Here is a 22,281-nt window from a genome sequence, read left to right on the forward strand (position 1 = left end):
AAATATGTCACTTGCTCTTAATCCAAAGAAAGGTTGCAAACAAACCCACATACAGAGGAAGCTAATATAAGCGTGTTAATTGTGTTAAAATAATTCAATGTCAATTAATATTTGTGTGATAAAACCAGACAACATTCTGTAAGCTGAAGATAACACTAAAAATAAATAAAAATATAAATATGTATTTAGAAATACTATTTATTTTATTTTTAGTAAGAAAAAAGTGCCCCATGTTCGTTTTATAAAAAGAAAAAGAGAAAATTGGTTGTAGTCATAAGATTTATGGAAAAAGATATGCAAAAAAGACTTCTCTTTATAAATGATCCATAGAACTTATCGTTAAGAGGCTGCAGAAAACTATGTTGAGAATTTTTTAATAAATAAATTCGGAAACTTCGGAAATTACAAGTTTTACTTGTAATACCATGAATAATTCCGTATTGCTTATAATGAATAAAATTTCTCTTGTGTCAATACATATTTTTTATTGGAACAAAACAGTATCGTTGGCAGATGAATCAATTAGGTTTAAACAGCTTCTGTCGAAACGCGGTACGAGTTTTCTATCTGCCTCAATACGTTTCCCAAATTCTGAAATATATTAAAACATATATTTATTTATTTGATAAATTTACTTGTGCACAAAAATTGTCCTGTTTTTTTAAGGAAACATTTTACTACGTTTTTATTCTTATTTCTTTGAGATATTTTTTCCTTTCTTTAGGATTGTGTAGATCGAAATTTTATGATCTCATTAAGGTGAGATATCACGAAATTATTTGGTCTACAGATCCAACCTTTTGGCTTCTTTTCTGATTTCCACTACTAATCTATATCTAGAATCATTAATTCCTTTCTTTTCTTCTTATTTCTTTGGGTTATTTTGTTTTCTCCCTTCAGAATTAGTCTGCAGACGCGGAAGCAGTTTTTATATACAGAGTGTTCACCATATTGAATAAAAGTTTTCATAAATAATTTTAGCCATGTAAAAGTCGATTAAAAGTATACAGGATGTATAGTTACATAATTAACTCCTTCCTTTTTTTCTTATTTCTTTGGGTTATTTTGTTTTCTCCCTTCAGAATTCGTATGCAGACGCGGTAACAGTTATTTATATACAGAGTGTTCACAATATCGAATAAACGTTTTCATAAATAATTTAAGCCATGTAAAAGTCGTTTAAAAGTATACAGGATGTACAGTTATATAATTTACTCCTTCCTTTCTTCTTATTTCTTTGGGTTATTTTGTTTTCTCCCTTCAGAATTCGTATGCAGGCGCAGAAACAGTTTTTATATACAGAGTGTTCAGCATATCGAATAAAAGTTTTCATAAATAATTCAAGCCATGTAAAAGTCGATTAAAAGTATACAGGATGTATAGTTATATGATTTACTCCTTCCTTCTCTCCTTATTTCTTTGGATTATTTTGATTTCTCCCTTCAGAATTCGTATGCAGACGCGGTAACAGTTATTTATATACAGAGTGTTCAATGAAGTTTCATATAGTATTCAATATTAATTTTCCTTCTTAGTTTTTGAAAAGCACTCCTCTGTACCTATGGTTTATGTAAAATTTGTGTTGTCAGGAAAATCGCTTAGATTGTGTATTGGGTTCTAAATATTATTAGGTACTTACAATTTTTTCAAGTATTTGCTTGTTAAGGTAAAGCATTAACGTGGAGTAATGTTTACAAGCACTAAAGGATATAGTCACTGCGAGTCAATCCATAGCTTAGCGTTATATACACATAAGTATTCCTGTTTTGAGACAGTTATATTGTTAAATTTTTTCATATTTTTACGGTATTATTTTAAAGTATTTAATATGATTTGAAAAACTAAACATTCTTCTGACGTTCACAATAACAAAATTTTGACAGCTATTTTTAATAACTCTTCGTTTTGTGTTATCCTGATACAAAAATGGTGTCTATTGGTTGCCTAGATACTAAATTATTCTTGTTCACCTCCTCGCTTCTCTATTATCCTAATAGAAAATCTGAACAAAAATGGCCGCTCCTAAGTGTGATTTATATGAGGTTATTTTGAAGTAGAAAAAAATGGGAAAGTTGAAGGGAAAATTATATAAAAAAACGTACGGAAATTAAGTAAAACCACCGATGAATTGCTTTTCACGTTATTTTCTAAATTATTTGTCATATTCAAGTATTAAATGTATTTTGAAATTGAAAATACATATAGGTACGGAAAAATTGGTAAAAATTATTTCCTTTATCTCAATCTCGTATTTCTTCTTGAGTTTCCAAAATAAATTCAATCTAAGACTTTTATTTACTTTTTGAAAATTAATTTTCACAAATAGAGTCGTTAAACAATCAAAAATTCAATAAATATTTCTATATTTTTTACTTCACGTGAAACTTAAGTGATTTCTGACCCGACACCTGCTTTAAGTATAAAAATATTCAGTACATATTTCACACGTCTCGCACACTATAATACCTCGACGACCTACTTAATTTGCAGTGAAACAGATAAATGATACAAAAAAATTGATTCTGGTTAAGGAGATGAATTATTATTGAATTATTGAAGTTAAATCGCGTGGAAAAGTTGTAAATTCCGTTATAAAATACTATTAGCCCATTTCCTTTAACTACTTCGATATATTTATAATTTTCTTGCCACTATTTCTATTAGAGCTACGCCCATGTAGAAAAATATTTCAAACTACGAAATGTGTTAAGAAAATTAAAGAACTGGAACATGAGAACAAATTTTTCCTAACTGGACATTTAAATAAAACGCTGGTGATTCCATTTGTGCCTCGACTGTTCGACTCATTAGAGTTTAAATCATCAAATTAAAATTCTCGGATTCTCAGCTACAAGAATATGATTTTAATTATTATTGAAACACAAATATTTCAATAGTATATTATACATTTGTTAATAATTTGAATAACTGTGTTTGAAAAAAAAAAATGCGTTGGAACCACATTCAACAGTAAGTACACAAAATTTTAATTATTTACTTCTAAAAATTTATTTTGGGAATTGAATGTGAAATTTTTGGAACTGTCGGTTTTTTTTTAAATTCAGAAAAGTGAAAAAATCTTGTACCTGCATCTTCGGTCTCTGAAGATGATATACTAGTTATAGAAACGTTTACCAAACATTTTAATTGTTATTGTAATATCATATTTCTTATGCTTCTTTTTTATAAACTATACTAAACTACCTGCTCTGAAGACGCTAAATTGGTTATAGAAACGTATGTCAAATTGTTAGTGTAATATCATTTTTGAACATTTAATAAAAACATTGAAAAATTAGAATTTGCAAACAATTAAACCTGCATAGAGCTGTGTTGGATCTTAATTAAGCCTTTACGTAAAATTTTCCCATCGCAACTTCGCTCAAATACTATTATAACTTAAAAAAAATTATTGTACCACAGGTGCTATAAATCTAATCTCAAATTGTATCACGTGAATAGTTGTAATTGCACTAACTTTATTACTTTTTGAGTTATAAATAATTTTACAGTAATTTCCGTCGTGGTGAACCCTGTATTCATATTTTAAATAATGTACATTGATCGAATAAGTTGTCAATAATCATTCAATTATTAAAAGGGAAAGAAATTGGGTCAAATATTAATAATAAAAAAGCCATCAGGAAATTTGTAGCTTGTGTTTAATAATTTGAATTAATTAATTGCTTTGATTGTGTGAGTATGACACTGTACTGCCAATTAAGAATCCGTCTGATTATATAATAAACGAGAAATGATTTTCCAGTGACAACATTTGCATTGAACTAATGAAAAAACAAATTTTATCGCTCTAATTAATTAATTTTCATAATACTATTAACGATTATTTTATATTGAGAAATGTTTGTCTACGAAACGGATATACGAAACAATTTGGGCATTAAGAATGTTCACTGATTTATAATGTTTTTATTTTAGATTACAAGATATCCTCAAGTTATCAATATTTTTGTTTAATGTCACATTGAGTACTGCACGTGAGTAGATGACACCTAAGTACGTAATTATAGTAGTACCCGACTAATCTTTATGCAACTGCATTTTACTTCGTTAAGGTTATACCAGGTTAAACGGTTTTGTTCTATTCAGTCGTTTGCGTTGTTTCGCTCCATTAACCAAGATTTGAACCGCCATCTTTTCCTTCTGTTCTCTCGATTTCTTATGTATTTATGAACATCACTGTATAAACATTTAAAACAGGCCTTTTTATTCAACTATCTTCCTCCATTAAGGATACGTGTACAAATAGCTTTCGAAATTTTGTATGAACAAGTTTTTGCATGCTTTCGTCATAGAAATCACGTGGTAACTTGTTCTTTCAGCTCGTCATCATCGTCGAATTGTTGACCACCGTAGAAATATTTTAGGTGTAAGAAGAGATGATAGGAGCGAAGTCTGGACTGTATGGAGGACGACCAACAGCTTTTGACAGTAATCTTGATTATTTGGCCTCATGGTAATAAATCAATCAGTCATTGATTCATAAGTCGATGATAAAGTTGGTTAAATTGATCGAATTGCTTCCTCATCCACCGTACAGTCCAGATTTGGCCCCCAATGACTCAAATGAAGAAGAAATTGCTGAAACTGAAGTCTATTATTAGGCAAAAGACAAATTCGTCATCGAGAAGTTAGAGAAGCTTTAGAATGATCGTTTTGATCTTGAAGGAGTTTTTTTTTAGTTAGTCAAAAGTTAATAGTTTGATGTCTAATATCTCTTTTTAAACACTCAACTATTTGACTTTTGGAATGGTTTTTCTTTTATAAGGAATAGCAGATTAGTCGAGCAAGCAAGATTGTATTGTAGCCTGGGCTATTATAGTTTAAAATAATTTCTAGAATCTAGCTTTGGAGATGACGATACAAGACAACCGTGCGCAGATTTCAAAATAGGCGATGACGATTTGCAAGCTTACGACTTCATTAGGAGATTTCGTTTGGACCTTATCGCTCCTAATAATACAGTACCTCACGTGAGGGGCTCTAATAAATTGCAAACAGCGTATCGACTAGATAAAGAAGCTGATTTAACTCTACCCACCAGGTAAGTAGTTTTTTTTACATATACAGTGCGAGGAAACTATTAAGGAATCCGATCTACTGGGCCAATATTTTCAATATTAGGCTGTGCATCACACCAGACAGTTTTTGAAATACAAAAACTTGCCAAGGACATCAATTTGCTTGTTGACAATGCTATAAGTCATCCTGATGAAGATGAACTTGACGATGAGGATATAAAGGCAATGTCTTTGCCTCAAAATGGAACTTCATTATGTCAACCTATGGATCAAGGGACATTAAAGACGATGAAAAGGATTTATCTTTACTTGACGGGATGGACTAGGAAGAAGATATTGTGAACAAATTGAGTTGCTTACTACGTGGTTCAGTCATGGAAGATGTTGGAGCAAACACCAAACACTAAATCTTGGAAAGTTTTGCTCCAAGAAAATCGAGAATCTCCAGGTGGAGAAAATTTACAAAAGGAGACTGAAGCTTGATTTAATTGATGTAACAAGTGCCGGGTTGCGCGGACGCAACAGAAAAAGATATGAATGAGTGATTGGCTCAAGATGAACAGTATGAAGAGACAGATGAAGAAATAGAGAATATGGTAAACGGAAAAGAAGAAGAAGGCGATGAAGAAGAAATGGTGTTAGAAGACAGTGCACAGAAAGAACACAAAGCTCTAGAAATAGGTTAAAAGTATGCGGAGCAGCTGGAAGAAACATCTACCGAGCTTTTACTTCTGAGGAGACTGCGAGATATACCAAATCCTAAACTTTGTTAATACAGTTTTGAATTCGAAAATTTTTTAATGTTTTAGTAAAATTAAAGGATTTTCAGCGTCGTTTTTATTATTATCCGTGTTATCCGACCTTGGTGCGGCTCGTTTATGTCGGATCAGGGCTGGATTAAGCTATGGGCTTGGGAAGGTCGTAGCCCTGGGCCTCAGGTCCAAGAGGACCCCATCATTTGTATTTTTTGATGTGTTGATACTACAAATCTAGCGTATTGATATTATTTTTTTAATTTTTTCGTGTTTTCGAATTCCCCCCTCATTATTTTAGCCCCGGGCCTTATAAATCTTAATCCGGCCCTGGGTCGGATAATTGAGACTCTATTGAAGTTTCCTACTTGGGTTTAATACTAATTAATAGTAGGAATTAGCGATTAGAGGTTGTTTTTGTCGTTCATCAACAATCTCGCCGAAATTTACTTCTCAGGTATAAAATTTTAATTGAATGCCCTGTATATAGAAATATGCTTATACACAAATAAAACATCAAAAGAAAATTGTTGGTATCTGATTTTTTAATAAAAAAATCAAACAAAAGAATAATCGCCCAACGTGGGGCTCGAACCCACGACCCTGAGATTAAGAGTCTCATGCTCTACCGACTGAGCTAGCCGGGCTTGTTCAATTTCATTTTATTCCGAATAATTAAACAAAATATATATAAAATTCGAATTTTCTTCTAAAATTATTATTGTAACAAAACAATTTTTAATTTTTCAGGGATATTTTTCCACTCGGTTTGCCAGATCAATTTTCTTTCATATCAACGTTTCGTGCTAGAAAATTACCGAGATCTGTTTGGCATATAATAAGAATAACAGACGTAGAGCTCAAACCTCAGTTATTAATTACATTGAATCCAAAAAATCGAACTATCGATTTTTCAATTACAAATTACGAAGGAGAATTACAAACAATTAATTTTAATAATTCACAGGTGAGTACGATATAAATAACCTTCTGTAGAAAATATTTGTTAACGAGGTCCTGTGGCGCAACGGATAACGCGTCTGACTACGGATCAGAAGATTCCAGGTTCGAATCCTGGCAGGATCGAAACATTTTTTTTTAAATAATTTTTGTCATTTTTTTAGGTATTCGATAGGAATTGGCATAAAATTCATTTCGGGGTTTCGAGGGATTCGGTTCTTTTATATGTTGATTGTAATAGAATATCAGAAGAAACTCTGGATCCAAGAGGGCCTATTGACATAAACGGACGAATTTCCATATCGAAATATGAAAATAGCTCAGAAACAGTACCGGTAAGTTTTTTTTCAATATATTAACGAAAATTTCGAAAATACATCAAATAGATCAAAGAGAAAACACGTTAGTTAAGCGTTTTCGAAATAGTAGAATCCATTTATCGAAATCCCGGATATCGGAAATAAATACTTCTGGTTTTATCAATAATTAGATCTGGTTTTTTCACCTATATTTATGAATTGATTGATTCATTTATTGATAAAAGAGGAAGTACTAATTTTCGATACCTGGGATCTCGAAAATGGATTCTGTGATCTCGAAAACCCCAAACTAACGTGTTTTTATTGTGAAACCGCGAAGATTAGTTAAAATGATTATAAATAAAAACATTTTCACGTTCACCAGATGGTCGTTAGGGGTCGTAACAATCACAAACTTGGAGAAATTTTCAATTTCCAGTTCCTGTGCTCTAGCGACTAAACTCAGAATTAGATATATCACAGGTTTGAAGAGTTCGATGAAAAATAAATGTTGTTTTCAACGAGATTATTTTTTTTTAAAATCCGTTTAGTCGTTTAGAAGTTACAGTTATTTATTATTGAATTACCCCCCCCCACCACTTTATTGTCAAAAAGTGGGAAACAAGAAACGAATTTAGTAACCCGATAAATTCGAATTAAAATGGCGGTTACGACCCCCGACGACCATGTTGGAAGTATGAAAATTTTTCACTCCAAGTCAATTAGTTTTCTAGATAAAAACATATTGTATTCTTATATATAACCATCCTGTATATTGAAATTGGTTTTTTTATACAATTTTTTTTATGTATATATCAAATCTAAGCTTCCCATAGACGACATCATTTAACGAATGTTGAATTATGAAAAATTCGCATTTAAATGCGACATACTGTATACATAAACAATATCTGATACTAACCATATTTATATTTTTATTACAACAGCAAATTTATCCGGTGAGTATGTGGTTTATTAATTTTTGCTGTTAAATGCATGGTTACGTTGAGCATGAATTAGACTTATACGAGGGTAAATCAAAAATTAGTTTTCGTTTAAAGCCTTCGCCTTTAGTGCTAGAACCACAAGCTTCCGCATGTTTTCCTGGTCGATTAGTTTCGCTTGGTCATAAATTTACATTTAATAAAAAAGAAGAAAATAAATCAGAAACAGTTAAATTCCTATGGAAATACCAAGGGGAATACCAAGAAAGAAATAAAGAAACTGGGATCATAGAGAAACATAGATGAATGGAAGATCAGAGTAAAAAAGAAAAGAAATATGTACAAAAACGACAGAAAGACTTAAAAGGAATTAAAAAACGAAAATAACGAAAAATCAATACAAATTATGAAGACCGATAACAGTAGAAAGTTGAACAATGAAGTAGAAAGAAGAAACAAAAATAGAAATGAAACAACAAAGAAGAATAAAGGATAGAACTAAATAGAACAGGAAGACATTAGAAGAGTAATGAAACTGCGAATGATAATAAAAGAAAATAATGCAAAAACAGTCAAATTCCTATGGAAATATCGTAATGGAATTTGGAAAATGAGGGGAATACCAAGTAAGAAATAAAGAAACTGGGGTCATAAAACAACGTTAGATTAATAGAAGATAATGATAAAAGACAAAAGAAATGTATATAAAACGAATAAGAAGGCTAAAAAAGAGAAAAATAATGCAAAAAATTGTAGCTTATACTTGTTTCGACGATTCAAAAATTATATTGCATGATAAAACAACTTTTTTACTTTTTATTAACCATAAAATTGATTTCAGATCGATCTACAATGGATGGTGATGAGCTGTGATCCCACAAGCCCAATCAGAGAACACTGCCCTGAATTAGTAAGTCTCTAAACAATATTTATTTTAGCCAATAGGTCCTCTGGTTTTAAGAGCATCCTGTATTATTTATAATGTATAGAAAATCCTCCTCCTCCTCATTTTTCTCCTTACAGTATGCAGTCTATGGTATTGTTCTTAAAACGTACAGCCTCAAAAGGATAACTCCAGTTGAGTTAGACCCACCTTTGAAGACAAAAGAATCATGGATATACAATTATCCTGGAGGAAATTAGTGGAATAATCTTAGAAATGTCTAAGGTAGCAGTTGTGGAACCCGTAAGAACTACTAAAGTATCAATACTGAGCCTACAGCCTACGGAATTGATCATAACATATGTAGCTTCAAAAGGCACTCCTCGATTGCATGAGACCAACCTTTGAAGGCAAAAGAATGTAGGAAATTAGTGAAATAATCTTAGATAAGTACAAGATAGTAGTTGTAGAAGCCATAAGAACTACAGCAGAATCAATCCTGAGTCTATAGGCTAAGGAATTGATAATAAAAGATGTAGCCTCCAAAGGCGCTTCACGATTGCATCAACCAACCACTAGACATTGTATTGTACAAGATTCCAGAAATGGGCGGTAACAATGGACAACTGTTGCAAGAAGTTGAGGGAAAAAAGATGGAACGGTGGTTAGGTACTTTTTGATTCGTAAAAAATGTCCCATTACAACCTCAGTAAAGGGTGAAGTAATCTTCGGATCGCTTCTGGTTATGGTAGCTCATCTTAGCCCTTCAATATCAATCTGATAGTTCAAATTTTCGTCTGTTTCAATGTCAAGATCATTGACTTGCTAGTTTATCAGCCAATTCACTCGAATAACAAAGTTTGTTCTACTTTCAGAGACCTGGATCTTTAACAACCAAACCTCCTGCACCAACGTGCGATGTAATATGTCCCAGAGGACCTCCGGGGCTTAACGGAACCGATGTAAGATAAATTTCGATTTTGTACTATCAAAAACGTACGAATATGAGTTGAATATAAAAAAAATTACGTTTTGTTAGGGTCTGCCAGGAATAGAAGGTCCAATAGGTGAAACCGGACCGCCGGGTAGGACGGGACTACCGGGATCGCGCGGAGAAAGGGGCCAACCGGGTGTTCCAGGTTATCCAGTATGTTCTCTAATGCACATTTTACTAATATGTACAGTTTATTTTTGATAACGTCGAAATGCGGAAGAGGAAACAACAGCAGTTGCCGATGGTTGATTAATATTTAATTAATTCGCCTTTACTAATTTTTACTAACTGTTATTAGGGACCACCAGGACTTAGAGGTCCTACAGGTTTGATTGGTAAGAGAGGACTACCAGGAAGACGGGGATATCCGGGAATTAAAGGCAGTAATGGTTCTCCAGTACGTTCATTATTTTATTATTGTCTGGTCCTTTGAGTCGGATAATAACTAGAAAACTAAGTTTTTATCCGACTCGTAGGACCATCACTTTAGTTTTTATACGGTTCGAAGGACCAGGTCCCTAGTTTTTATCCGACTCGAAGGACCATCTCTTTAGTTTTTATACGACTCGAAGGACCATCTCTTTAGTTTTTATACGACTCGAAGGACCAGATCCCTAGATTTTATCCGACTCGTAGGACCATCTCTTTAGTTTTTATACGGCTCGAAGGACCAGATCTCTAGTTTTTATTAGACTCGAAGGACCAGGTCCCTAGTTTTTATACGACTCGAAGGATCATCTATTTAGTTTTTATACGGCTCGAAGGACCAGGTCCCTAGATTTTATACAACTCGTAGGACCATCTCTTTAGTTTTTATACGGCTTAAAGGACCAGGTCCCTAGTTTTTATTCCACTCGAAAAATCAGGTTTCTAGTTTTTTTCCGACTCAAAGGACCAGGCCTCTAGTTTTTATCGGGGTCCAAAAACCAGATTTCCAGATCTTGTAAGGCTTTAATAACAAGGTATATGCTTCTTTTCCGCCTCAAAGATTGAGGCAGTTATAGTTCTTTACAACGTTTTATTGTTGTCTGGTCCTTCGAACCGTATAAAAACTGGAGACTTAGGTTCTAATCCGGCTCGAAGGACCAGGACCAACAAAATAAAACTAACAGAACTGTAATAGTTTAAAAAATATGTATATAGAAACGAGTGAAACGACCTTTGTGGGGAGCTAAAGGCAATAATGGTTCTCCAGTACGTTCAATATTTTATTATTGTCTGGTCCTTCGAGACGGATAAAAACTAAAAACGTAGATTCTTATTCGGTTCGAAGGACCAGGTCACTAATTCTTATACGGCTCGAAGGACCAGGTCACTAATTCTTATACGGCTCGAAGGATCTGGTCACTAGTTTTTATACGGCTCGAAGGACCAGGTCACTATTTCTTATCCGGCTCGACAACCAGGCAATGTAATTTTAATTATAGTGTATTGGCGATGAAGAAAATGATCTTTCATTTAATTAACAACAAAATAAATCTAACAGGACCGTAATGGTTTTATAACTATGTATATAAAGTCCCCCAAAGATGTATTAATCATATTAATTAGAAAAAATAACGATTTTTTCAAGTTTTTTCAATATTTTTTAAACTTCACTATTTTTCCAAATTTTTTCACTATTTTTAAAAATTTTTTTCTATTTGCAATTAATATGAAATTTATTCACTTACCATTTATTCTGATATGTGGGTTTTATTTACAACACACGGTATATATACTTTTTTATTTTTTTCGAAAATTTTGAACATTCGAAAGGTTCTATGTGACAGGGGCGGCTTGATATCTTCGAAATTTTCGAAATACATAATTTTTTGTGGAAATGATTTTTTTATACGTTTGATTAGGGTTCGCCAGGATTACAAGGTATGCCAGGTATACAAGGTGTCCAAGGACAAACAGGAAACCCTGGAAATCCAGGAAAAGACGGAATACCGGGATCTAAAGGAGACAAGGTACGTTCGGGACATTTTCAAATAGAAATTATGGAAAAGTGAAAATTTATCGCGAAAAGAAAATTCCATAATTAATTTTGGGACGTTCGGTATATATATACATAAAAATTAATTTAAAAATTGTTTTTTTTAAACCAAAATTTGAAAAAAAGTATAGAAATAAAATTTTCTTCCCAAAATTTTGGTCGAAAAAAAAATTTTTAAGTGTCGAAAGCCCTTGCGAAATCGATAAAAGCCAACAAAATTTTATTTAATATCTTCGAAAAATGACTTTTTTTGATATTTTCAAAAAAATGTTTTTTTGAAATATTTTCAAAAAAATGTTTTTTTGAAATATTTTCAAAAAAATTATTTCAGGGCGATGCGGGACTTCCTGGATTGAAAGGTGAAAAGGGAATAGACGGTATACCGGGTCTACCGGGTGTACCAGGTCCTGTAGGACCCCGAGGTCCACCAGGCGAAACAATAACCAACAACGGAAACGTTATTCAAGGACGACCAGGTCCTGCGGGACCTAGAGGACCCCAAGTAAGATTTAAAATTCACATTTTATACAGTGAACGACACAAAAAGTGATCCTGCTTATATTATCGAACACCCCTGGTATACTAGAATTTTTTTTTAGGGTCTAATAGGTCCCAAAGGTGAACCGGGTGAAAGAGGATTCACCGGACGTAACGGTACCGATGGAAAAATAGGACCTAGAGGATTTAGAGGAGAAAAAGGAGAACAAGGAATCCAAGGATATCCAGGTCCACCGGTAAGTCAACTTAAAATTATACAACGGAAATCGATGTAATAAATTTCGTAGGGACCTCCAGGAGAACCCGGTGCACGTTCTCAAGTATCCGGACAAGATTTTACTAGAATACCCGGTCCTCCGGGACCGATAGGACCTCCTGGATACCCAGGTATACCGGGTATGATTGGTCCGAAAGGAGAAACTGGTGATAAAGGTACTTTAAATATATTTATGGATGAATATCCCACTAAAATAATTCCTTAGGTGACATGGGAAGTCCAGGACCGCGAGGTTTTGACGGTAACCGAGGCGCTGATGGTAAAACAGGACCTCAAGGACCCGAAGGTCCTAAAGGAGAACAAGGTTTACCCGGTATACAAGGCGTACAAGGTTTAATAGGTTTACCGGTAAGTTAAACAGAATTCATATCTTCTCAAAATCAATTAAGTGATATTTCAGGGACCATCTGGAGTTCCAGGTCTACCGGGAGCTACAGGGCAAAAAGGAGATCGAGGAGAACCTGGTCCACCGGGTATAGGTAATCTAGTGGCAGGCGTTGGAGAAAGAGGACCGCCTGGACCTGCAGGTGAACCCGGAACCGATGGAATCGATGGGGGAAAAGGCGAAAAAGGTTTCCCTGGGTTACCGGGACCGCCGGGTCTAATCGGACCACCTGGAGCGCAAGGACCCGAAGGCTTACCAGGAAGAAACGGTGAATCGGTAACTGTAACCGAAATATTTGGAAGAAGGTAAACGTAGTAATGTGGTTTTAATTATATTAGGGTCCACCGGGTCAACAAGGACAACCTGGACCTGTGGGACCGATAGGACCTGCAGGATACCCAGGTAAAGACGGTTTAAACGGCGAAAAAGGCATACAAGGAGATAAAGGAGATAGAGGAGAAGTGGGATCACAAGGTCCCATCGGTCCGAGAGGATATCCTGGTACTGCAGTGAGTATAAACTATTAAATAAATTTGATCTGAAATTAATGAAAAGAAAATATATTTTTAGGGTCCTACTGGATTACCGGGAGTCGCCGGACCCATAGGACCTCCGGGTTTCGAAGGTAAACCAGGTCCTCCAGGTCCGCCAGGACCACCAGGAGAATCGATCGTTTCAAATTTAATCGAAGTGGAAAAATCGACCGGTATCCACGGTCCTAGAGGTTTCCCGGGACCACCAGGAATCGTAAGTCATATTTTATTCACAGATGTTTATTTTTAACAGACAGTATATGTTTCAGCCAGGGGAAAGGGGTGCTGCGGGTGAAAGAGGCCCGGCAGGTCCTAGTGGGTTACCAGGCGTACCGGGGAAAGAGGGTCCCACCGGTTTACCAGGTCCTCCTGGTCAAAGGGGGCAACCGGGTTTACCGGGTATACCAGGACCTTCGGTGAGTGTTTTTTATTTTGTTATCATTTTTGTTTCAATTAGTGCCAGGAAAGAAAGAAATGAAATGAAAATAAAAAAAATTTTGTCTTCTCAATTATCAACATATACGGGTATATTAGTAAATAAGAAGAGCTACATAAAAAAACTTATATATCTATATATATGGAAGAAAAAATTAAAATTGCTAAAATTAAAAGTTTCTAAATTTTTTTTCCTACCGTTAGTTTTCTTACGAGGGGTCCGTTCAAATTAGGATTTACGCTAATTTTTCCGTATTTAGCCGAAGCGTATTTTTTTCTTACGGCTTGATGTTTAGATTTTTCATTTTTGATAATCAAATAGGCCAAATCGGCAACGACGGTCCTGATGTCATAATAAGTATACGACGTGTAATGAGCTAAAGTAGGGGTCCACAATTTTTGTAAATCCATGGTTTCGTTCAAAATTCCCATGGATAAACAGCAAGCGGAAGCTGCTTGGAGTGACGGTCTCACATGGCTCATGGAATCTTCTAATAGGGCCAATTCCAATAAATATTTTCCTAAATTGTGGTGATCGATGTTGGCGTCAGCGATTTTGTTGTAACGTCGTAGGAATTGGATAGATAGTGGTCGTCCCAAAGAAAAATCTAGTCTCTTTAATATTTCTCTTTCCATTTGGAGAATTTGTCGTTTCGAAAATGTGTTGTCGCAAGTGTATTCGAAATCTTCCAGGTCTGGTATATACACTTCTTCATATTTACAGGCTATCAGTAACGCGGAGGTACCTAAAATTATGACAAACTTGTATAAAACAAAAAATTAAAAAAAAATTGTGCAGTATAAACTTTAGTTATGGTTGAACTTTTGTTTCAAACACCCTGTAGTTTAACTCAATTTATACCCCTATTAACTTTCCCTTTAAAATGATATTAAGTTTTTCAATATACAGGGTATTCAGGCCAATTTTTCACAAAAATTGTAATAAATTTCAACATCCTGTATAAATGGAAAGGTAAACTAGGAAAATCATTTATTGTAACCAAATATTTTTATAATAATGTCAGGGATTGTATAATTAATTGGTTTTACTATTATTTGTCGAATTTAATATAGGGCGATTCAAAAAACAAAATAAAATAAATATAAGGAGACTAAAGAAATTATTTGTCACCATTTTCAAAAAATTTCTTGCACCATATGTTCGAAATCAGCTGCTTTAACATTACAATCAAGGTTCCTGTTGATATACGAGGTTTGTTTGAAAAGTATGTAGAAAATTATAGCCATTTGTCATCAAAATATAGTAACACAATTGAACACCCTGTAGAAATTGAAAGACATACAAGAGCAATGATCTATTGTAGCCAAATTTTTCTAATAACGTTAGTAATTGTAAAAATAATTATATTTACCATTATTTGTTGAATTTAATACAGGGCAAGTTAAAAAATTATTAAATCAGACATCTTAAAGAAATTATTTTTCACTTATTTTTCAAAATTTCTGGTACTTCAAGTTCGAAATCGTGTGCTTTAAATTAAAACAAAGGTTCCTGTTGATATACGAGGTTTGTTTGAAAAGTATTTAGAAAAAATACAACACCCTGTAGAAATTGAGAGACATACAAGAGCAATGATCTATTGTAGTCCAATTTGTTATTTTTTAATCTACAATTTAATCAGAAGTGACAAATTTAAATCCTTTCTGACTCATGACTCTACTTTGTGTTTTCAGTGTTTTTCGTGAAAATAGGAAGTAGGAAAAATTATTTTAAAAATGGTGTTCCAATTTCATTTTGACAATGGAAAATAATATTTTAACAAATTTATATATATACATATATATATATATATATATATATATATATATATATATATAAAATTATTTCAAATTAATATTTATATTTGTCAAAGGTTCAAAGGTCAAATATATTTAACGAAGCACCCTGTAGAGATAATTATTGTATGTAAAAGAAGATTAGTTACTTACCTACTAATTGTAGAGTATTTTTCCCGACTTTCTTATTCTCCTGCAAATACCTGTCGATGATTCCGATGCAAAGATGGAGAGTATCAAGAGTCAGTTTGAAATTCATGTGTACTTCCACCAACCAATTGACAAGTATTGCACGCATCTTTGGTGTACTTTCATGCTCTTCCAAAAAATTCTTGTTTATCGCTAATTTCTTTTCCATGTCTCTTAGATATTCGAAGATATCTAAGAGGTATTCGGGTACCATTTGTGGCTCATCTTGTAAATTTTCGTCGGGATTGAGAACTGGGGACTTTCTATTGGAAACACGGGAAATAACTGATAGTTTTTTTGAGTCTCTGGCTATTGCGGTTGGTTCGGAGTTATTTTTCATTGTTTGTTCTGTAATATTCTTCAGTATACTTTCTTGTCTTTGAAATACGGCTTTGGCGTTAGGAACATTATTAGTATTCGTAGTGGTGCTCTTCTTGATAGGCATTGTGGCTTGCATTCTTTTTTGAATGTTTTCCGGTGGACCCATTTGGCCATTCTGCTTCAATTTATCATTAGTTTGTTGTACTGCTTGTAATCGATTACCAACTTCACCAAGTGCAGCTCTTTTTACACCTTCGTTAGGTTGAATCGAGTTTGATTTTATGGTGAGTCTCGAGCTCACATTTTCTTGATTTACATTGATGGCTCGCCGAAAAGCCATTGTTAGGCTAGAATACAAAATTCTCATGAAAATATAGGAATTGGACATGTGTCAATACCAAAAAAAGCACTTATTTCCTTAAAAAAAATGATAGCTAATAAAAAAAGTACGAAAAAAAACTGAAGAAATTTATAGCGTTCAAGATAAATTTTGTTTCTAGTTTAAAGAATAACATATTAGGTACTCCTCTGTAGCTCAAAAAGCACTAAATGAATTTCCATACGTCCTACAACAGGCATAATACGCTCTTCACAAAGCCAAAGGAAATTCAAAGAAATGATTTTTAGTTTCATAGATACATAATCTATTATCTCCATGAATTAAAAACAGCAAAAGTGGAACATTCGGAATGAATTTCTAATAACTGTGTTAATATAAGTGAAATAATTGCTATTTTGAGTTAAAAACAGCAAAATTGGAACTTTCAAAGTGAATTTTTAATAACTGTGTTTATAAAAGTAAAATCTTTGTAATTTTGAATTAAAAATAGCAATAGTAAAACATTTTGAGTATATAATTTCCAATAAGTGCTTTAATATGACTAAAATATTTCAAAATGATAGTGCAAAATCAATGAAAAGATTTTGAGGAACAAATGTATACTACTTATACTCTTATCAATATAACTGCACTAATTAACAGGTTATTTTAACGATTTTCAAGATATCTAAGTGAAAACCAAGTTTTGATGTAAATAAAATAAGATTTTATATGATTTATCTTAAAATTTGCGTTAAATTTGCTTCACATATACATATTAATTCAAATTAGTCATAAAAAACTCCAAGAAGGTTTATAATGCGAAAAAAATCCGAGTTTATCGTTAAGGAGGAACAGATAAAAGTATAGTTGTAGTTTTAGGAATTTAACAGTGAGATACCTAAATGTAAAGAACTACGAAATGTGATTTATAGAATATACGCACCTGGATAAAATAACTCACACATGCAATGTATAATAAAAATAACAATTTAAAATCTTATATCACGTTTTTAGTTAATTTCGTTCGTCATAAGATCATTTAAAATTATAATAGTAAATTATGTAGATTTCGAAGTCACGTTCTTATTAGATATATTTTTACCAAATTAAATTACTTAAAACTATTTTTATATCGTTAAAATGAATAATATATAGACTGTCTAATATAATTTTTTCAATAGCTATTTAATATAAAAATAAATAGCTCATGATTATAAAAAAAAATATGAACAAAAAGTAGTTCAACGTTTAACAATGTGCGATACACATTACTTATACTACTAATATGGTTCTATGAAATTTTACGAATTTTATACTTACTTCTGTTGTAAAAAATATATCACTTTTAATAAAAATTGTCAGTTAAATAGTTTAATAAAACAATAACATTCACAACCAACCGCCTTCTAATGACAGTCTAGATTCAAAATCAACGGTTAAAAAACAATGTTGCCAATAGCACTGCTTCGTTACGGATTACTGTAATAAATATTGCATATGTAACTGGGGCAATAATTATTATTAATTTATCGGGGAAATATTAGTTTTGATTTAATACATAAATACGTTAAATAATTACGCATATATTTGAATTGACCATGAGGAATCGAAAAAACAGTGATTGAAGTAAGTTAGGAAATACTGTAATGTGTGTTGCATACTAAATGGGAAAGTTAATTCAACATCAATTAATGGAGAATTAAATTTAATTGTTTCAATTATAGAATGCGTTTAATATAAATTCCGCTTATTGAATTGTAGAGTTCAATTAATAAAAATTCCGTATTGTTTTATTACAGGGAAGAAGTTTTACGGAAGCGGAAGTGAAGGATATTTGCGCAGCAGTTTTGAGAGGTTAATATTTGTTTTTATATAAATCATAGATTAGGTTACAATATGAAAAAAGCCAATGGCAGAATTTTATATTTGAGTAACAAATGCAACGTTTAGGTTAAGTGGCAACACCGTAAAAACGCGAATTAACTACAGCTACATACGCAATCAGCATTTTAATTAAGTATAATGAGTTGCTTATATCTTGACATAATTTGAAATCCTATTTCCGGGATTAATTTTTGAATTTCTACTTTATTTGAGCAATATATACAACCAATATTACCGTTATGTATAATAAGTTGCTTAATTATCATTTGGCATGACTTGTGATCTTATTTCCAGGATTAACGTTTGGATTTCTATTTTATTTACGCATAATATTCCACCAATATTACAAATATGTATAATGAGCTGCTCAATTTTCGTTTGACGTGACTCGTTTTCCGGGACTTTATTATTTTAGCTCTATACGCCTTCTATAATTACAAATACGTATAATAATTTGCATAACTCAGAAATCAATTGATGTATTGTATTTAAACGACGTATGCAACCAGCATCACAATTACGTATAACGAGTTGCTTCATGCTGTTTATTTGAAGTAATTAAGGAATAATTCCAGAACCGTGCTACGGGTTTAGTTTTTTAATTCCAATAATTTGAACTCCGTTTCGTTATCAAAAACTTTTTTGTTAAACGAAATATATAGATATCCATTTTAATTTTTCCGTTTTTTTTATATTTTATTTATTTTTTTATTTTTAATGCAACGTCAGATCAACTCGCCGAGTTGACAGCGGCTTTAATAGGTCCACCGGGTCCTCCAGGTGAAAGCAGACCTGGTAGACCAGGCCCGCCAGGTGTTCAAGGGCCACCAGGTATCTTATACAACCAAAAATTATTAACCAAAAAAAAAAACATCAATAATAATAAAAATTATAAAAATATCTCATAAGAAATATATTTTACTTACTATACAGGGTGTATCATCATTAAAAAACCTGTTTCCAAATTTTTTTCAATGTTTGTGGTCTTTTAGTTATTATAACGAGTGTTTCAATTATTGACGTCTTAGTACTTTATACTAGGGGGTTAAAAAATGTTTTTTTATCAATGAATAATTGAAATATTATCTAAATGAAGAGAATAATGAGTATTATTGGTGTTTTATGGAATTCACTAGTCTCATAAACTAACATTTATCATTTATTATTATGCGCATAGCTTACTAATTATTTTGGAACGTAGCGAGATACAAACAACTAATTTTGGGATTAAGGGGAGCACCTGGACCGAGAGGTATTTTGAAACGTGGAATTGTTGGAAAACCAGGAGCTCCTGGAATCCCAGGTTAGAATTTTCGTTCATTGGATACAGGATAATAGTTGATTTACGTGGAAATTCGGAAAAAATCAACCGCAAATAAGAGAAGTGGACGAAATGACAGATTAATATAGAAAAACGTCAAATTGACGGTTATAAATGAATATTTTGTAGCTACGCCACGTAAATCGGCGATTAAGTGCTTAGAATTTCATAAAACTGATTTTTCAGTAAAAAGATTTCTGAAATATATTCTAAAAAATGTTTTATTGAATTTTTTAGGTTATTTTCAAGAAATAGTAGGGGAAAAAACTTTTAACTGAAAAATCAAAACAAGCTTCTAATTTCAATGTAGTGAAAATTGTTTGGTCAAGAGATTATGTAGTTTTCCACTGATATTCAAAAAATGGATTTTATCACATTTTCTGTCAAACTTTTGACAAAATCCACGATATTTGTCATTTTACCACATTCAAATCCACATAGCACGGAATTAAATATCATACATAGTATTGTTTGACAGAAACTTTTCAGTCAAACTTTTAAAAAAGTGACATTCCTTTTGCTACTCAGTTTAATATATATCATTATTTGACAGAAAATGTCTCCCACAAAAAAGAATGACACTTTAATCCGTAGAAAAAGCTATTTCGATATATAATAATGTCATTATTTGACAGAAACTGATGACTACAATGGCCAATGTCACTTTTTTTGACAGGCAAGTCCTCCACAAAAAATAAATACACTTTACCCAATAGAGAAAGCTATTTTGATACATAATAATGTAATTATTTAACAGAAAATGTCTTCAATATTGAAAAATCTCACTTTACCTAATAAGAAAAGTCTTTTTGATACTTAATGATGTCATTGTTTGACAAAAATGTCCTCCATAGAGTAAAATGACACTTTACCTAATAGAAAATGCCATTTTAATATATAATAATGTCATTATTTGAGAGAAAAAGTTTTTAATATAGAAAAATCACACTTTATCTAATAAGAAAGGTCATTTTGATATTAAATAATGTCATTGTTTGACAGAAAACTTCCTCCACTAAGAAATATGGCTTAATAATGTCATCGTTTGACAGAAAAGATTTTCCATTTTAATAAAGGAACTTTACCGCTTAGGAAATGTCATTTCGATACTTCATTATGTCATTGTTTGATAGATAAGGTTTTCCATAAAGAAATTGACACATGACAATGTCATGGTTTGACAGAAACTGACATTTTACATCATAAAAATCGCTTTGATATGAAGTAGTGTCATTGTTTGACAGAAATCGATTGGCACAAAGTACAATTTCACTTTTTACCTCATAACAAATTGAAATAGGATTTTGCCTAATGAGAAAGTCCCTTTAATGCATAGTAATGTTATTGTTTGACAAAAAATGACAGTTTACGGTATAAAACAGTCAATTTGATACATAGTAATGTCATTGTTTGACAGCAACTGACACTTTACGGCATATCAAAGTTCTTTTGATACAAAGTAGTGTCATTTTTTGGTCGGAAATGACACTAACATATTAATATCATTGTATGACAGAAAATGACACTTTACTGCATAAAAGTTCCTTGGATACAAAGTAGTCATTTTTTGACAGAAAATGACATAGTAATATCACTGTTTGACAGGATATGACACTTGAGGGCATAACAAAGTTCCTTTGATACAGAGTAGAGTCTTTTTTGAGAGAAAATGACAAACATATTAATGTCATTTTTAGACAGAAAATTACACAGTAATGTCACTGTTTGACAGAAAATGACACTTTACACCATAAAAAAGTCACTTTGACTCATAGTAATCTCATTTTTGTACCTTTTGACTTCACTATATTGACAGATACATTTTTTGTTGCTTAAAAATAAATATCGAATGATGTGACAATTAGATTATATCGCAGGTGATCCAGGTCCGCCAGGTTTACCCGGAGAAATGGGTTTTATGGGACTACCTGGACCCGCAGGACCTCCTGGATCTATCGGTTTCACTGGCGAACGAGGTGAAAAGGGAGACAAAGGATCCGAAGGTATCGGAATCGAAGGACCTGCTGGACCACGAGGACTACCAGGTATATATAAAACGTAAATAAATAAAAATCAACAATTTTTATTGATATTTATAACTCCAGGTCCACCAGGAAGTCCAGGAATCGGACTACCAGGTCCGATCGGTGAAAGAGGAGGACCCGGTAGACAAGGTAAGTTTATATTACGACCTTTTACATAATTTTTTTGTCGTTTTGATTATTTTAGGCGTTCCGGGTATTCGAGGCTCTCCAGGTCCTCAAGGACCACCAGGATTTTGCGAGTTTTGTAATAATTACGCTGCTCCTCAAAACTATATAGGTACCAGAGGTACCAATAAAGGACCGTAATCGTACTTATATATAATTATTATATTTTGAAATTAATACATTCTTTCATACAGGGTGAGAGTTTTATTTGGAAAATAAGTATATACAGTGTGTCCAAAAACAATGGGACAAAA

At 32.6% G+C, this 22,281-nt stretch overlaps 2 protein-coding genes and 2 non-coding genes across 5 annotated transcripts; 2 read left to right on the plus strand and 2 right to left on the minus strand.

Annotated features, from left to right (window-relative positions):
• Positions 1–2,795: 2,795 nt before the first annotated feature.
• Positions 2,796–22,215, plus strand: LOC130895786 (collagen alpha-1(I) chain-like). The gene is made up of 24 exons (XM_057803335.1): positions 2,796–2,970; positions 3,940–3,998; positions 4,861–5,065; positions 6,545–6,761; positions 6,919–7,089; positions 8,001–8,012; positions 8,839–8,907; positions 9,756–9,842; positions 9,920–10,027; positions 11,722–11,829; positions 12,187–12,357; positions 12,455–12,589; positions 12,641–12,785; positions 12,836–12,978; positions 13,031–13,291; positions 13,354–13,524; positions 13,586–13,762; positions 13,818–13,964; positions 18,412–18,466; positions 19,226–19,327; positions 19,698–19,799; positions 21,695–21,862; positions 21,923–21,991; positions 22,047–22,215. Exons 1-24 carry the CDS (start codon positions 2,948–2,950, stop codon positions 22,166–22,168), a joined length of 3,027 nt encoding a protein of 1,008 aa, XP_057659318.1. The 5' UTR covers positions 2,796–2,947; the 3' UTR covers positions 22,169–22,215.
• Positions 6,369–6,441, minus strand: Trnak-cuu (transfer RNA lysine (anticodon CUU)). Its single transcript has one exon. It is a non-coding gene; the product is annotated as a tRNA-Lys (tRNA).
• Positions 6,808–6,880, plus strand: Trnar-acg (transfer RNA arginine (anticodon ACG)). The gene has a single exon. It is a non-coding gene; the product is annotated as a tRNA-Arg (tRNA).
• Positions 14,058–18,063, minus strand: LOC130894800 (G2/mitotic-specific cyclin-B). 2 transcript variants are annotated; one of them, XM_057801789.1, is made up of 3 exons: positions 17,933–18,063; positions 15,934–16,637; positions 14,058–14,729 (listed from the first exon to the last, which is right to left on the minus strand). In XM_057801789.1, exons 2-3 carry the CDS (start codon positions 16,628–16,630, stop codon positions 14,164–14,166), a joined length of 1,263 nt encoding a protein of 420 aa, XP_057657772.1. In that variant the 5' UTR covers positions 16,631–16,637; positions 17,933–18,063; the 3' UTR covers positions 14,058–14,163. The 2 variants fall into 2 exon arrangements, with proteins under 2 accessions (XP_057657772.1, XP_057657770.1); XM_057801787.1 differs by lacking the exon at positions 17,933–18,063 and adding an exon at positions 17,556–17,905.
• Positions 22,216–22,281: the final 66 nt, after the last annotated feature.

This window comes from Diorhabda carinulata, chromosome 6, assembly GCF_026250575.1.
Source record: "Diorhabda carinulata isolate Delta chromosome 6, icDioCari1.1, whole genome shotgun sequence".
NCBI classification, from domain to species: Eukaryota; Metazoa; Arthropoda; class Insecta; order Coleoptera; family Chrysomelidae; genus Diorhabda; species Diorhabda carinulata.